Raw genomic sequence first — 17,751 nt, 5'->3', positions numbered from 1 at the left:
GGGACTGTCCCAGGATCCTGGGATCATGACCTGAGCAAAGGCAAACACTTGACTGAGCCATCCAGGTGCCTCTTCGTGGGTAAATTTAAAAAATAAGAGCAGGAGGGGCACCTGGGTGTTCAGTCGGTTAAATATCTGCCTTCAGTTCAGGTCATGATATTGGGATTCTGGGATCTAGCCCTGAGTCTGACTCCCTGCACAGCGGGGAGTCCGCTTCTCCCTCTCTTGTCCGCTTCCCTCCTGACTGCCTTCTCCCGCTCATGCTCTCTCTCAAATAAAATTAAAAATAAAATTTTAAATTAAAAAACAGCAGGAATTTAAAGTATAGGAAGAGAGAAAAAGGAAAACAAAAAGCCCAAGCACCCAAAAATGGCCAGTTATTGAAATCAACCAAGAACTCTAAAACAAAGCAGTCTCAGGTTGGGGAGGCAGCCTGACACTTTATATAGTCTTTATATAAAGTGTATATACACTATATAAAGTCTTTATATAGTGTGTGTGTGTGTATATATATATATATATATACACACACAAATGGCTGTGTTTATTCAAGATAGTCATCTTTGAAGTGGATGCCTCAGCAATCCAAGCTTAAATCAGGCATCTGCATTATGAAATAGGGATGGGGGGAACAACTGTGAGAGTTTACACAACAATCTACCCTGTGATGCCAGAGTCAGTGATGAAGACATCAACTGCCTGGATAGCTAGTATGTTAAAAGGGTTGAATAATTATACAGGCTATAGTTTGAAATCCAGTCTGTACTTATCGTCCCAAATTTGAAAGGGTCCAGCCATGAAAATAGGTCAGTGATCTTGACTTTTTGGCTAGCCCTGGAAATCTCTTCAAGGATTTGGGTAATATTGTGAAATGTTTTAACATCTTCAGCCATCTGGTATAAGTAGGTTTGAGCCTGTTCTGAGTTGCTAGGTTGTTTCATATCCAATGGAACCAGTCCCTTAGTCCTGAGAATAAGTCAGTTTAATTAAAGGGTTGTGTCTTATTTCAGAAGGTGGTGGTGCAGGTGGTTCCCCAAGTTAGGCCTGTTGGAGGGAAAAAAAAAAAAAAACAGTAAATTTAAAGATCTTACTGGCTTTATTCAATGGTTGTGAATTGGGCAGCATCTCATCTAACAAAAAGGAACTCCTGAGAGCTGTACAAAATGAAAGAATTTTATAGGCAGAAGGGGACATGACAAGAAAGTTACTGTCACAGGACGCCTGGGTGGCTCAGCAGTTGACTGCCTTTGGCTGTGTGACCCCAGAGTCTGGGGATCGAGTCCCACATCGGGCTCCCTGCATGGAGTCTGCTTCTCCCTCTGTGTCTCTGCCTTTCTCTCTCTCTCTCTCTCTCTCTCTCTCTCTCTCTCTCTCTAATGAATAAATAAAATCTTAAAAAAAAAAAAAAGTTACTGTTAGAGTGGATTGTTTCAAGTAAGCCCACCTTCCTTTGGGGGGAAGGCAGGGCATTAGTGCTGACCGGGAAATTCCAGACTGACAAGGTAGGATTACATATAAGGAGAAACTAAAATTGTAATTGGGTATTCAGTCTTGGTTTGGTGACACTGGCTTAAGTGACTTCTATTTTGGGCCTGCTGTCTCTTAACATGCTTACATGGTGGAAGTATTTGCCTCAGGCATTTAATAAGAGGTATTTCTATGGAAACAAAAGAAGAAAAAACAAAAGTCAATGCTTGAAGAAGATTATAATCCCAGTTTTTGAGTTCTGAAGGCAGCCAGTTGTGCAGATTTCTACATGTCAGGCTGAAAGCATCTTCAGATGGAGTGAGGGCAGGCAGTGCAGTCTGTAAGATTTCCCTAGTTTGCAGTTTGAATGTCTCTGGGAATCTTTTTTTGAGTGGTCTTTTTTGAGTGGTCCATGCAGCAACAGGCACAAAATTGTCTATACATGAGCTGTTGTGGTGATTTAAGTTTATATCAAGTTGTCCCACTTTAGCTTGCATGGTTTTGGGAAAAGGCAGTTTTAGTTCTTGGTGTTTCCAAGTCAGATGGGTGGGAGAACACTTGGAAATGTTAGTTTGGAGAGTTGTAGCCAAATATTGGAGGAAACTAGAAGAATTCAGGATCCAGTCTACTTCAGAGGTGGAAAACAAAACCTCAAAGACAAATAAAAGCAGTAGAATCTGATACCCACAATGGTATATTACTGAAACATTCTTTGTCTCACAATCAACTCTGTTTCTATCAGAGATAGTTAAAATAAAGCTAATTTGTTTATAAAATAAATCTAATCTCAGTAAACTTGGCTGATTATTTACATAATTGGAGTAAGAATAATGAGGACCATATAGACTTTTAAGTCTGCTTTGCTGGATTTTTTTATTTTTTTAAGATTTTATTTATTCATGAGACACACACAGAGAGGCAGAGATAGAGGGAGGAGCAGGCTTCTCACAGGGAGCCCGATGCCAGACTCGATCCCTGGACCAGGATCACGCCCTGAGCCAAAGGCAGATGCTCAACCACTGAGCCACCCAGGCATCCCTGCTGGAATTTTTCATAAGGAATCTCAGATTGTCTTCCTAGCCTTGAGAGGCTTTTAAATGTTCAATTCAGAAATATGCTAGTAGGTCTTTCCTTCAATACCTATAAATTCAGGTGAATTCCTCTCTTTTTGAGGTTCCTCAAATACCCTGAGATTCCTGAGCTTGCCAGGAAGTCACCATCTCATTACTCACCTGGTCAAGGCTGTTGGATCTGTAAGCAAGGTGCCAGGCTGATTTTTTTCCATGGAGCTTTATTGGCTCCATAAACTCAACTTTAGTTTTTTAACTATTGTGTCTATGTATGTCTTTCTCAAATATGACATTACAGTGAATATATAAATATTATATTTATATAACCAATGTTTCCAATTGTGTCCTGTTATAAGAACAGATCCTTATTGAATTTATGCAGATAATTCTATTGCCATGAAAATAAGAATATTCACTGACAGTTTTCCAGTTCTGTAGGGATCAGATAGGGAGAAAAAGTAATTGTATCATGAGTATTCTCAAAAGTATCCTATACCAAATTGTTGTAAGTCAGACATAGCTTAAGAGAGGAGATTTCCTTAAATATGGAAAAAACAATATTAAAGAAACAAAAAAAAAAAGAACCAACAATGTTTCATATAAAAAGTCATAAAAATTATAATCATCCTCATCAGCTCATTCAGTCCCATGGAATTTTTGATTTTTTTTTTTAACAGTTTTAAGAAACCATCAGTTTCTCTATCAGTTCTTATCCAGTTCAGTGATATAATCTAAAAGTTACCAGAAACCTGTATTCTAGAGTACTTGTCAGGGTCCTTCCCATGAATTTCTAAAGATGAAACACATTTGCAAACAACTGTAAATGACAAAAGACTTTTAAAAGTCCATACTTAAATATAAACAAACAAATAAAATAAAAGTCCATACTTAAAGATCTGCTGAGAGTTAATTATAATGCAGTTGACAAGGAAATTTGGTATTTTTGTGACACATTAACTTTTTTTATGAGTTGGGGCAGAGGTAGAGAAAGAATCTCAAGCAGACTCCATTCCCAGAGGGGAGCCTGACACAGGGCTTGATCTCATAACCCTGAGATCATGACCTGAGCTGAAACCAGAGTCAGACACTTAACTGACTGACCCACAGCACCCCCAAGTGACACAAAACATTTTAAAATGATAATCGAGGGCCCTTAGGTGGCTCAGTTGGTTGGGCATCTGCCTTTGGCTCTGGTCATGATCCCGGAGTTCTAGGGTAGAGCTCCTTGTCACGCTTCCCACTTAGTGGGGAGTCTGCTGCTCCTCTCCCTCTGTCCCTTTCCCTACTCATGCTGTCTCTCTCTTTCTCTCTCTCTCTCAAGGATAGAATCTTTAAAAAAATAAGATGATAATTGGAATTAAGATTGATAACATCAGAATTTGAGTAATTTCATATAGTTTCTGGAACACATATATCCATATGAGGATATGCATAAAGAAGGTTTAGCATTATTTTGTATTTGACACTGCTTCCCATGTAATTTAACATATCATTAACAGGTTAACCTCACCATCTGAAAGTAGAGCATTCCTATGAAACCTTTCATAAGCCAAAATGGTGTAAAGCCAAAAAGCAGTTAACCTTTTGTTTATATGGAAAAGTTTTTGAGCATTCTCCAACCTAAAAAATAACCGTCTTTACACTTTTCGATACTTTAGGACACATCTTGCTATCAGATGCATAAAATTAATGAAGAGAAAGCCAGATGCTCACATAGTGCACAAAGCTATGGCTGCTTGGTGCTGAAATGCTGAGCATTGTTCCTGGGAAGGAGCTTGATGGTGCTACTCTTGATTTGTGACAAGTATGCCGCCTCTGTAATGGTTCACTGTAAAACAAACGCTGTTTTCACCTTTCATCTTTTTTTCTGTAAAGGAAAAATCCTCTTCAGATATCTTTTAGAGAAAAGAGGTACTAATGTGGATCTTTCATAAAAGTGAAGTGGCATGAGGCAGACTTTCAAAAAGGCATCTGTAAGCCTAATTAATTTAACATCTGTCTTTTTATAGAGAATAAATCTTTTGAGATGTTCTATGGGCCCGCTGAAAAGTCTAAAAGTTAGTTTGAGGTCAAAAAGACTTCATTTATGAGACAGCCTGGGTGGCTCAGCGGTTTAGTGCCACCTTCAGCCCAGGGCCTGATCCTGGAGACCCGGGATAGGGTTCCACATCAGGCTCCCTGCATGTAGCCTGCTTCTCCCTCTGCCTGTGTCTCTGCCTCTCTCTCTCTCTCTCTCTCATAAATAAAAAAAATCTTAAAAAAAAAAAAAGACTTCATTTAGAATTTGATTTTTGGGAGAAGTTTGTTAAAAATATAAAAAAAGGTTTGAAACCCCTTGATTAAATAGGACCACAGGTCATTGTGAAACAATACTTGGTTGTCTGTTTAATCAAAGTGACGAAGACTTTGTAAGCAAATATGGCAAGTTAAATAGTTGTAAAAAAAAAACCTTAGCCCTTAATAGAGAAGACTCCATTTTCTATGGTAATGAAAGACTTGAATCTTTGTTTTCCAGGCAGATTACTTAAAAAGATGAAGAAAAATTTATCAGGAGCCGACCAGTAGTTCAAGTAAACAACACCCTTGAAATAAATGAAAGGAAAATAAATTTTTGTTTACACAGTACACCATTGATATTAAAGTGTATTTTTAAAAACCCTTATAACAATTCACTTTTTAAAATATATTTATTTTTAAATAATTCACTTTTATCCAGTTTGTTACATAAGGTAAAATTCTCAAAAAAAAAAAAAAATAAGGTAAAATTCTCTTTAGAATGAAAAATAAGGGAAGACTGAGGAGACATGTTGACTAAGCTTTACTACCTTCCTAAAACTGTACCAATTTATTCTTTTCCTACCAGCAGTATATGAAAATGCCAATTTCATTATTTTTAGTATTCACCCTCATGATAACTCAACAATGGAAGAACAGAAATAACAGTTTTCCTTGGCACTTTGGATTAGGTGTCTTTTCTGACCATAAAATATTGTCTTACAGAAAAATGGCTACTGGACAGGACCGGGTAGTTGCTCTAGTGGACATGGACTGTTTTTTTGTTCAAGTGGAACAGCGGCAAAATCCTCATTTGAGGAATAAACCTTGTGCGGTTGTACAGTACAAATCATGGAAAGGTGGTGGGTATGTATCATAATTATTGTAACTGTAAAATATTTTAATCCATGAGAATACATGGCAGTATGTTAGGTCCTATTTTTGAGATTTCTTAACGGCTGTATTTGAGATGGAAGATGTATTTGAGATGGAAAACAAATGGAAGAGTGGCATCTGTGACCAAAAAGTTTCTATTATGTTAAGTTAAATGTTATTTTTGCTTGTGATCATGTAATACTTTTCTGTTTCTCTCTCTCTCTCTCTCTTTTTTTTTTTTTTCCTAACCCTAGAATAGTTGCAGTGAGTTATGAAGCTCGTGCATTTGGGGTCACTAGAAGCATGTGGGCAGATGATGCTAAGAAGTTATGTCCAGATCTTCTACTGGCACAAGTTCGTGAGTCCCGTGGGAAAGCTAACCTCACCAAGTAAGAAGATTGCTTAGGGGAATGGAAGAATTGGAAATAATATTCCATGAGACTAGGAACTGATGTTTCAAATTTGCTTTGTGTAAATAACATTTGAAAAAGTTCCCTTTGGACAGCCAGCTTTTCTCTATGAAATGAAAATAGATTTTAATGCTGTGTTTCAGGAACAGTGCAGAGTCATTAAAACCTGTAACAGTTGCTGCTCTTAACACCCTTTCGGTTCCTTAATTATTTAAAAATTGGCTTTATAATTAAAACAACACCAATTCCCATGTTCTCAGGCCAAAAGTCTGAAATGTTTGAAGTAATTAAATTGACTAAAACTAAGTTTTTCCAGAGAACGATGAGTCAAACTGACATTATAGTGCAGTATCTAGAATTGCTTGCCTGAACTGAACAATCTCAAAGGAGATTACCTACTCTGTGTTCAAAGTGAGCTGCTGCTCCCCCAGATTTTAGAACATTAGTCTTAGAATGGAGACATATCTGGTCATTAGCCAAGTTAGAGGTAAGTACAAGCACCAGCTATTATAATAATCCTAATAGTATATACTGAGGATATGTCCTATGCTAGCCTGTGTTAAGCTCTCCATGGGCAAAATCTCTTAAATTTTAAATTATAAGGTAGGTTCTGTTGGGATGCCTGGGTGGCTCAGCAGTTGAGCATCTGCCTTTGGCTCAGGGCATGGTCCTGGTCCGGGAATCGAGTCCCACATCAGGATCCCTGCGGGGAACCTGCTTCTCCCTCTGTGTCTCTACCTCTCTATCTGTTTCTCTCATGGATAGATAAATAAAATCTTAAAAAAAAAAAAAAAAGAGGTTCTAGTATTACCCCTCACCTCCATGAAGAAACCAGTTTAGAGAGGTTAAATAAAATCACACAACTAGGAAATAGAAGGCTGAGGAATCAGGGATTTTTTTTTTAGATTTCAGTAGCCACATTCTCATATTAAACTTTACCTTGTAATATGGTGTGTGTAAGTCTTTGGCTTAAGACTTGAAACATCCGGGCAGCCCCAGTGGCGCAGCGGTTTAGCGCCGCCTGCAGACCAGGGCGTGATCCTGGAGACCCTGGATCGAGTCCCACGTCAGGCTCTCTGTATGATGCCTGCTTCTTCCTCTGCCTGTGTCTCTGCCTCTCCCTCTCTCTGTCTCTATGAATAAATAAATAAAATCTTAAAAAAAAAAAAAAAAAGACTTGAAACATCCCTGAACTCACCTATGAATTACAAGTCTAAAGTTGACGTGCCATAACCTATTCACCCTGGAGTTATTGCCAGAAGACAGATTTGACTGAAGATTAATATCTTAACCCTAAAGTGAAATTAATTCAGTTAATGGACATAACACTAAACTGCATCGAACAGAATTTTATGATGATGAAGACCGTGTAACTTCCCAGAAATATAGTTGACTTCCGAGTCTGATTTCGAAAAGCCATGTGCTTTAAACTGGAGTGTTTATTTTACTCTTAAAATCTTCATCAAATAGGGATGCTTGGGTGGCTCAGCAGTTTAGCATCTGTCTTTGGCTCAGGGTATGATCTCCGGGTCCAGGATCGTGTCCCACATTGGCCTCCCTGTGAAGAGCCTGCTTCTCCTATGCCTATGTCTTCGCCTCTCTCTGTGTGTCTCTTATGAATAAATAAAATCTTTTAAAAAAATAAAATCTTCATCAAATAATGAGCAAAGCCAGTTTTACCAAGTTTAGGAATTAGTGTATAGACCAGAATTACTAAGACCTGGCAATTTAAAATTATTGTTTTAATAATTAACTTATGATACCAGCTTATAAAATATGATTTGCAGAAATGTATACACATGAAATTTATCAAATATTTTTAAGATACTTTGGAATAATTTGTTCAAGCGGCTGTGAAGGAACACCAACTACTATGATAAGGTGTTCTTCCCTCACTCTGTATCATGTTCTCATGCTCTTACACACACTTGTACTTTTTTTTTTCCTTTGAGGTCTGATTATCCTTTGGTCAGCACAAATAATGATTTAAAAAAAGAAGCCAAATATTTCTCTAATTCTTTTGAGGATTTTTTAGGACAATAATTATAGTAGTTTTTATAGATGTTTTTGTGAAATGGTGTAAATATTTCCATTTTTATGATAGATTTACCAGGAACAAAGCAGGTTCAAAGCAAAGAAAATATGCACATATTGCCATAGGAAACTAGTTATCTACAGCCAGAAGAGCTACTTGTTATGTTTTAAATAGAAGGTATACATGGTAAAATAGTATCCCCCAGGGAAGGCTGTTTATCTTCAGCTTGGTAATTTGAATGTTAGTATACCCAGAAGTGATTGGACTTGGTTGGGTGTGTGTGTGTGTGTGTGTGTATGTATGTATATATGTAGCAAGGACCAGCTCACATGCTGACCCAGCTCACTGTTGAGTGAAGTATAAAATCCATGTCACTTCTGTTAACTTATAGTGAGAAATACCATTTTAAGGAAGACCAGATACTTGGGTTCATGAATCAGGGCAATGTTTCCTGTAAGTTATCTCTTATTTGAAGACAAAAGTGGAAGCAGAAAATACAATGGATGTATGAAAATAACAAAAAGAATAGGTGATCTTGGTAAAATGTCATTAAAGCATTTCTTTCCTCTTTGGAGAGATCCACAAAAACATGTTTATGGTTTGGATGCTTTCCACCTTCATAGTGCTAGGGTCACTAAACATGTTTGCCTCCATGGTTCTTCTTTTTCTTTGCTTCTGTTATTGAACATATGCCTGCACATTTACCCCTTCGTTTACATTACTATCTGATCTCTGCCAAGCCATTCCTCCCTTTAAGGAGATCTTACACTGGTTATGTATATGATTTCATTATAAGATGAAAGGATGGGGGCTAACAATCTCAATGTTGCCTTCATTTATTGCCTACACATGATAATCCTTACACTTTTTAGGTACCGGGAAGCCAGTGTGGAAGTGATGGGGATATTGTCTCGTTTTGCTGTGATTGAACGTGCCAGCATTGATGAGGCTTATATAGACCTGACCAGTGCTGTCCAAGAGAGACTACAAAACCTGCAGGGTCAACCTATCTCTGCTGACTTATTGCCAACCACCTACATTGAAGGGTTGCCTCAAGGCCCTACAACAGCAGAAGGGACTGATCAGAAAGGTACTTCCATAGCATCATAATTGCTTCTGCTTCCTGCTTTTGGAACCTGCTTTGCTTGGTCACACTGATCCTTCTTGGATTGATTGAAAGGAAACTTAAACAACAATCTGAACGAATCACAAGGACTCACATGGAAGGATATACAAATTCTCTTATTTTTCCAGGTATATGGATGTTGAAAAGCTGTGAAATCTGTATGAAATCAGGTTTCTCTTTAAATATAACTGAAGCAGGTTAGAGTTCTAGCAGTAGACTGAGCACGTCTGTCATTTGTAGGTTAATTTATAGTATTGTGCCTTGGTTTCTTTATCATTTAAGTTTTTTTTTTAAGGGGGACCTCAAGTACAGGGAGTTGAATGTCACTCAAAATTTCTTATCAATTTATAGTAAAATATTGGGGCACCGGGATAGCTCAGTTGGTTAAGGTCATAATCCCAGGGTCCTGGGAATGAGCCCCACACAGGGCCTCCCTGCTGAGTAAGGAGCCTACTTTTTCCTCTCCCTCTACCCCTCTGCCTCCCCACCCCCAGCTTGTGTGTGTGCTCTCTCTTTCTCAAATAAATAATAAAATCTTTTAAAATTTTTATAGTAAAATATCAATGGGTTGTGCAAGGTCTCTTGTATTATTTTCCTTACTTTCCCTTTCATAATGATTCCCCCCACTTCCTCCCTACCTGACCCACCCTTTGGTATGCACTGATGTATCTGGTATATCTTTTTGAATTTGTATATGTCTTTACAAATTGTACAGCGTTGCTTTGTGTATGTGCTTTTAAAATTTGTGCTTTTTAATTAAAAGATAGTATTGTGTTATAGATCTCATTCTTTTTTTTTTTTAATTTTTTAATTTTCCACTATAGTTAACATACCAGGTAGATCTCATTCTTTTTCTTAATTTTCCTTCAATGGTGATTTTATAGGTCTTTCCATGTGGTTGTATTTATGTGTAATTGATTGCTTTTATTGCAGCTTAATCCATGGTATGGATCTATCATGTTTACAGACCAATCTTCTAGTGATGAACTCATTCGTTACTTCTTATTTTTTACTGTTTATATGATAAATGTCCTCATTCATCCTCTTATGGACCTATGCAGAGATTTCTCTGTAAAATGTTTTCAAGTGGAGTGCTAGGTCATAAGGCATACACATATACTTAGTTTGACTCAGTACTTCCAAGTCGTTTCCCAGAATGGCTGTAGCTGTTACCCTATACCCGAAGTACACAAGAATGCCTATTGCCCTCATACCACACCAGCAATTAGTATTTTCTAATGTTTAAGAATATTTTCAATATGATGGCTATAAAGTGGTATTTCATATTTTTGGTTTATTTAAATTTTTATTTCTCTATCAATTGAAGTTGAGCATTTCTTCATATACTTGTTAGCTAACTGAGTTTCTACTTTGGTGAATTTGAATTGCTTATTTATAATCTTTACCTAGTTTATCATTGGACTTTTTTTTTTTTTTTGGCAAGAATTCTTTGTATATTGTGGTTATTAGTTCCTTCGTTTTTGACATTGCAAATATCTTCTCCCAAATCTGTCATCCACAAACTTTATTTATGCTATACTTTGTTGAATAAAATTATTTTAGTCCCTCAGTTTTCACCTTATGCTTTATGCATTTTGAATCTTGTTTTAGATATCCATTTCTACTAGAAGTTTATGAAGACATTTATTATAGAACCCATCTTCCCAACAATTACTTATTAAGTAATCCATTCTTTCTCAATTTCCCATGTAATACTAGGTCAATTTCTGTAATATCCTATTTGTCTGCTTCTACTCCTGCTCCAGAAACACACTTTTTATTACTGTTTGTAGTATATTTGATAGGGATTCCCCTCTGCTTTTGTTTTTCAAAATTGTCTTAGGTATAAATGTGCCTTTGTTTCTCAGTGTGCATTTTAGAATATATTAGTTGAATTCCTCAAAAAATTGTGATGGGATTATATTGAATTTATATATTACAGATTTAAATATACAGAGAATTTATATATTACATTTATATATTATAGAATTTATATATTGAATTTATATATATTTATATACTACAGAATTTATATATTAATATATTTATTATATTGAATTTATATATTTATATAATTAGCTATATATATTACAGAGGATAGTTTTTTTTCTTTTTTCTTTCTTTTTTTTTTTTTTTTATAGGCTCCATGCCTAGTGTGGAGCTCAGTGTGGAGCCCAGTAAGAGGTTTGAACTCAACAACCCTGATATCAAGATCTGAGCTGAGGGCAGCCCGGGTGGCTCAGTGGTTTAGTGCTGCCTTCAGCCCAGGGTATGATCCTGGAGACCCGGGATTGAGTCCTGCGTCGGACTCCCCGCATGGAGCCTGCTTCTCCCTCTGCCTGTGTCTCTGCCTCTCTCTGTGTGGGTCTCTCACAAATAAATAAATCTTTAAAAAAAAAAAAAAGATCTGAGCTGAGATAAAAAGTCAGACACTTAACCAGCTGAGCCACCCAGGTGCCCCAGAGAGGATAGTTATCTTAACGTTAACTTATGCCATCCATAAACATACCACCAATCTTCTGGTCTTCATTTGTGTCCCTTTTTTTTCTTTTTTTTTTCAATTTTTTTTTTTTTTTTTTTTTTTAAGATTTATTCATTTGAGAGAGAAAGCAAGAGAGCAGAGGGAGGAGAAGCAGGCCTCCTGGAGCCTGACATGGGACCCAATCCCAGGACATAAGGATCATGACCTGAGCCAAAGGCAGACATCTAACCACCTGAGCCACTCTGGCCCCCTTTTTTTTCATCTAAGCTAAAAATTTTTATCTGTTTTAGTATTTTTACTTCTGAAATATGTAATCCATTATATTTTCCTTTTTTTCCTCATCTACTTTTATTGATATAATCGCATAAAGTGGACAAATCATAAGTGTATATACCGTGACTAATTTTCACAAAGTAAACCCACTTTTGTAAGAAACACCCAAATCAAAAAACAAAATGAGAACCTTAGAAGACACACCTGCCTGCACCTCCAGTCACTATCCCTCTCCCCCTTTTCCTATAGTAACCACTGTCCTCATTTCTATTTAGTTTATTTTTAAACTTTATAAAATTGAAATCATACAGTGTATACTTGAGTCTGCTTTCACTTGGTCAATACTGTTTTTGTGAGATTCATCCATCCTGTTGTATGTAGTTGAGTTTGTTTACTTTCATTAGTGTGTAGTATTGTATTACATGAATATGACACAAATTATGTGTTTTGCTGTTGGATATTTGGGTTGATTCTAGTTTGGGGCTACTAAGACTAATAATGCTGCTATGAACATTCTTGTAAATATCTTTTGGTGAACAAATGTATGCATTTCTGTTGGGTATATGATTAGAAGTGTTCAATTGGAGGGTTTGCCTAAAACCAGTTTTAGTTTAATTGTAGTCAGCTTTAGTAGGTACTACCAGTTTTCCAAAATGGTCATACCAATTTATAATCCCACTAGTAGCATATATGAAAGTTCTGGTTGTTTCACATCCTTTTAACACTTGTTTTTTTCTGTTTTGCATTTTAGCCATTTTGATGTGTGTGTAGTGTTATCATTGGTTTTAGTTTTTATGTCCCTGGTCTTAATGAAATTGAGCACCTTTTGTAAGTTTATTCACCATTTTGATATCTTCTTTCATTAAGTGTACCTATTTAAATCTTTTGTCCATTTTTGTTGTTGTTGGATTATCTTGTCTCATTCATCTACAGGACTTCTTTATATAGTCTGGAAATGAATCCTTTATTAAATATATGTATTGCAAATATATTCTGGTCAGTGGCTTGTTTTTCATTTTCTTACTGGTGGCTTTTGACTAACAGAGGTTCTTAACTTTAATTTGATACATGTATCTTTTTTTTTTTTTCCTTTATGGATAGTATTTTTTACGTCCTAGTAAGAAATACCTACCTCAAGGTTATGAAGCAGGTCTGCATCTCTTTTCGGCCTTTTGGCTAAGATCAAGTGTATGAAGCAATTCTGCTTTTTCTAGAAACTTTATTTTGCTTTTCACATGTAGATTTATAATCCATTATGTGTGGGTCTGTAGGGGGTAAAATAGGAAGAAATTCTTATTTTTTATTATGTGATCACAGATCACCGTAACAAATATAACAATAATGAAAAAGTTTGAGCTATTGTGAGAATTACCAAAATGTAACATAGACACAAAGTGAGCAAATACTATTGGGAAAATGGTGCCAATAGATTTACTTTATGCAGGGTTGACACAAATCTTCAGTTTATAAAAGCACATTGAAGCAAAGCACAATAAAACAAGGTGTGCCTATAATTTGTATGATAATGCTTTTAATAAAATGTACTTGATGGTTAAAAATATTTTCTTAAAATTAGGGCAACAAAAATTTTGGTTTTGTGGTAATAATTAGATTATAATAGCTCTCAATGCCAGATCTAAAAGAATCTGGGTCGTAAATTTTTTTAACCAAATATCATGAAATGAATTCAGCTGGATCTCCCAAACCAAAGAATTTGGCAGTTAGAGACTTTTCAACAGGGTATCTACAGTTTTTCTTAAACATTTTCTAGTACTTTTCATAATGGCTATCTTCAAAAAGTGTATCTCCCCATCTGTAACATGTACTTTTAGAACTATTTTATAACATTCTTATTCAGAAGTGCTTTTTCAGTAAAAAGTTTTGCATGCTGGCTATAAACCAAAAGGAAACTGGATACTAACCTATAGCAAGTTAACTTCTTATGGAGGGAAACTTAAGGCAATCTGTAATTACTTGTAGATACAGTAAAGATTTGTTCAGAAAGAACTTTAAGAGAGTTTAGCTTCTCCTTAAAGTGAATTTCCCATGGGTTCCATGTTGAGAATAAGATATAAGATACAAAGTTTCTTTTTGTCATGGAACAGTTGTATAACAAATATGTTTTTAATATTTTGTGTTGAAGGGTAGTAGAACTGCCCAGGGAAGCTTGTGAGAAAGACCATTGAGGAATTATTTTATTCCTCATCCTGATAATAGCAGATTTTATCAAGCTGGAGGCTACAAATCCTTCAATTCATTCAGGAAAATACAGTGGACAATAAAAATGTGCCACTTAAAGTAGGCAAAGTTATAATACATAAACATTTGTTGATGAAATATGTCATGATTTTCTTTTCTTTATTATTCTGGGACCAGAGTCAGAAATTTAATGATGGGGCACCTAGGTGGCTCAATCAATTAACTGTCTGCCTTCAGCTCAGGTCATGATATCTAGGTCCTGGAATTGAGCCCCACATTGGGCTCCCTGCTGCTCCCTCCCATCTCCCTCTGCACCCCCCACTCATGCTCTCTTGCATTCTATCTCAAATAGAAAGGAAAAAAAAAAGAAAAGAAAGAAAGAAGAAAAATGTCATAATAAGGAAAGTTTTTCTTGGTCTTAGCTTTGTGTACCACAGTTTACTGTGTGGCTAATGCTTTAAAACACTTTATTTGTTTTTTGTTTTCTTTTGTTTTTAAAGTATAATCGCCATGTATTTTGTTTAATTATTTCTGGAGAACACTTTTTCTTCAGTCCTTAGGGACTCAGCTCCTTACATGGTTTTTAGTGGAGGTGGTGGGGCAGTACCTGCAGGTCTAAATCAGGGTGGGGGTGTTCAGTCCCTCCGTGCTTCACAAGAGTGATTCCTGACTACCTTGCTGTGAATAGCACAACTCACGCAATAATGTAGTTTCACATACAACTTGGGAAACATAGGCGTGGAAGACACTCGCTTCGGAAATGTCCCTGATGGCAGTGGCCTCTGCTATGTTCCAAACCACAAACTTCTTAATGTCTTATACTTGGGCACACAATGGGTGCAGTTGGTGCAGTGAATAGGCTGCATGTGGCCGCAGCCATTTTTGGCACAACCATTATTCTTTTCTTGGTCATCTTGGAAGCGGGACGTGAGAGAGCTGGATTTGGTTATTTCATTGGTATTTTTGGCTGCAACTCATTGTTAAAGAGCTTCCTGGTTGAAGGTCATAGTATATGCCTTCATTGGTGGCAAATCTTACCCCAACTCAAAGGGACATGCTCCTCTGTCTTCTACACCTTTTTTCTTACCTATGTACATTTTTATTAAAAATGCCAATGTTTATAAAGAAGTCTTATTTCTGTATGTATCTGTTGCTTTAGTGTGTCCAGATTAAGTTTCCAGTTGGAGTGAACCATCTTTGTATTTATAGTGCTCAGAACAGTGCAATGCCTAGTAAATGGTTATGATATTTCATATTCCTGGGTCTTCACATGATGTGTGCAACCAAAAAAACTGACAATGGGAATTAGCTGATCTAAGTACATATAATCTTCCAGAAATTATTTTTCATGGATGTGACATATTTTGCAGCTAGGGATTTGTGATTTTTGATACTAAAGTTTCTGTTCAGCTTTGCCATCCTGCCTTTCAATACAAAGCTGGCAGTCCTGCTCAGCCACACTGTGTTTCCAACTTATTTTCTGTGTCTGAAATAGTTACATGTATGGAACGTTTTAAATGGTAGGATTACTTAAAAATAATACTCAAAAACTGCCAGAGTGATATATTTTCTTTCAGGGCCATTTTGTAAGTAGTTTGTATTAGCTGAGGAACTCCTTAGTTACCACCTTCCTTTGCTCTTTATTTATGTTTAAGCATATATTGAACCTCTGAATGCCTATGCCGTGAAGCAGTTGTGTAGTAGTATAAGAAATTATAAATCATTGTTAAAGATGAGAGTCATGGGGGTTGGAGCCCTCCCCCTCTCCCCCCGATGGCTTTGAAGACACAAGTGGCATGCAATATTGTGAGAGGGCCTTTGGAGAAGGCCCCCATGGCTAGGCTCTGAGAGCTGTCCTCTGCTGATAGCCAGCAAGAAGATGGGGACTAAATTCTGGTAATAACCAGAGGTAGCTTGGAATACACTAATCAGTTCATAGCATAGAGAAGGGCACACTTAATTTCAGTACAGGGTCTTTTTTGTAGTTACGGTACCTGGAGTTGTAGATTATAGCTAGAGGTTTATCAGCTTAACCCCATCAATAGCATTTCTACACACTAAAATTTAAAATAGGAAATTGAAATTTAAAAAGCCATATTATTTGCAATAGCATTAAATCATGAAATTATTAGAGATAAGTATGTGAAATATATGTGAAAAACTAATTTAGTAAAAACTATAAAATATCCCTGAGAAATTAGATGAAATAAATGGAGAGGCATATCATGCTCATGCATCAAAAGACTAAATATTATTAGAGCTCAAGTCTCCCAAAATTGATCTAAGATTCATTGCGTTCCCTCCTAGACTCACAGCAGGATTTTGTAGCTATTGCTAAACTGAAAATTTGTATGGAAATGCAAAGGATGGGGTACCACCTGGGTGGCTCAGTTGGTTAAGTGTCCAACTCTTGATCTCAGCTCAGGGCTTGATCTCAGGGTCATGAGTTCAAACCCCACGTGAAGCCCAATGTGGGGTATGGTGCCTACTTAAAAAAGATTTAACTATAAATTTACAATAACTAGGGCAGTGTAGTGTTGGTGTAAGATGAGACAGAGGGCAGCCCGGGTGGCTCAGCGGTTTAGTGCTGCCTTCAGCCCAGGGCATGATCCTGGAGACCTGGGATCGAGTCCCACGTCGCATTGCCTGCATGGATCCTGTGTCTCTGCTTCTCTCTCTGTCTCTCTCTCTCTGTCTCTCTCTCTGTCTGTCTCTCATGAATAAATAAATAAAATCTTTAAAAAAAAAAAAAGTAAGATGAGACAGATCCATGGTACAAAATATAAAGTACACAAGTAGATTACCACTTTTTTTTTTTTTTTTTTTTTTGGTCAGTTGATTTCCACAAAGCTACTCAGATAATCCAGTATGAAAAGGAAAGTCTCTCAGTTCTAGTGGGCATTTTATACCAAAACTTGCCTGAATCTTCTGCTAGTCCACTTCAGTGTATCAGAGAAAAACCAAAATGGTACAGATTCTTATCAACTACAGAAGGAAACAAATGCTGCTTATCTTTTGTGGCTCTGTTACAGGATTGTGATATATTAATCTGGGAAAACAATAAGGAAGAAATCTAAAGCAAAGAAAATTTACCTCTAGTAGTTGAGACAAATGCCTAGAAATCCTACAATTTCAATAAATTAATATTTTTTGTTTCCCAAACCTAATTAAAAAAATGGTTTTAAAAGAAGGCTGTCAGGATCCCTGGGTGGCGCAGCGGTTTGGCGCCTGCCTTTGGCCCAGGGCGCGATCCTGGAGACCCGGGATCGAGTCCCACGTCGGGCTCCCGGTGCATGGAGCCTGCTTCTCCCTCTGCCTGTGTCTCTGCGCCTCTCTCTCTCTCTCTCTCTGTGACTATCATAAATAAATAAAAAATTAAAAAAAAAAATTTAAAAGAAGGCTGTCGGGATCCCTGGGTGGCGCAGCGATTTGGCGCCTGCTTTTGGCCCAGGGCGCGATCCTCGAGACCCGGGATCGAATCCCACGTCGGGCTCCCGGTGCATGAAGCCTGCTTCTCCCTCTGCCTGTGTCTCTGCCTC

General features: G+C 37.0%; 2 protein-coding genes and 1 pseudogene across 5 annotated transcripts in view; 1 reads left to right on the top strand and 2 right to left on the bottom strand.

Moving 5' to 3' along the window:
* POLH (DNA polymerase eta) overlaps positions 1-17,751 on the top strand; it is a 35,804-nt gene that overhangs the window by 1,857 nt on the left and 16,196 nt on the right. For 2 of the 4 annotated variants that reach the window (XM_072832884.1, XM_072832887.1), the window contains exons 2-4: positions 5,538-5,678; positions 5,942-6,076; positions 9,005-9,222. In XM_072832884.1, coding sequence (XP_072688985.1) covers positions 5,542-5,678; positions 5,942-6,076; positions 9,005-9,222 — 490 coding nt within the window. In that variant the 5' untranslated portion in view covers positions 5,538-5,541. Of the gene's footprint in view, positions 1-5,537; positions 5,679-5,941; positions 6,077-9,004; positions 9,387-17,751 lie in introns of those variants that run through there. The other 2 variants (XM_072832885.1, XM_072832886.1) reach the window with 2 other exon arrangements.
* The window catches only part of GTPBP2 (GTP binding protein 2), a 43,707-nt gene continuing 26,861 nt past the window's right edge, over positions 906-17,751 (bottom strand). The window contains exon 12 of the mRNA XM_072832890.1: positions 906-1,044. Coding sequence (XP_072688991.1) covers positions 1,039-1,044 — 6 coding nt within the window. The 3' untranslated portion in view covers positions 906-1,038. The remainder of the gene's footprint in view (positions 1,045-17,751) is intronic.
* Positions 907-16,047, bottom strand: LOC140637392 (small ribosomal subunit protein eS26 pseudogene; annotated as a pseudogene).

Source organism: Canis lupus, chromosome 7 (assembly GCF_048164855.1).
Source record: "Canis lupus baileyi chromosome 7, mCanLup2.hap1, whole genome shotgun sequence".
Lineage (NCBI taxonomy): Eukaryota > Metazoa > Chordata > Mammalia > Carnivora > Canidae > Canis > Canis lupus.
Note: the sequence above shows the minus strand (reverse complement) of the source record. Positions and strands in the feature narration are given on the sequence as shown.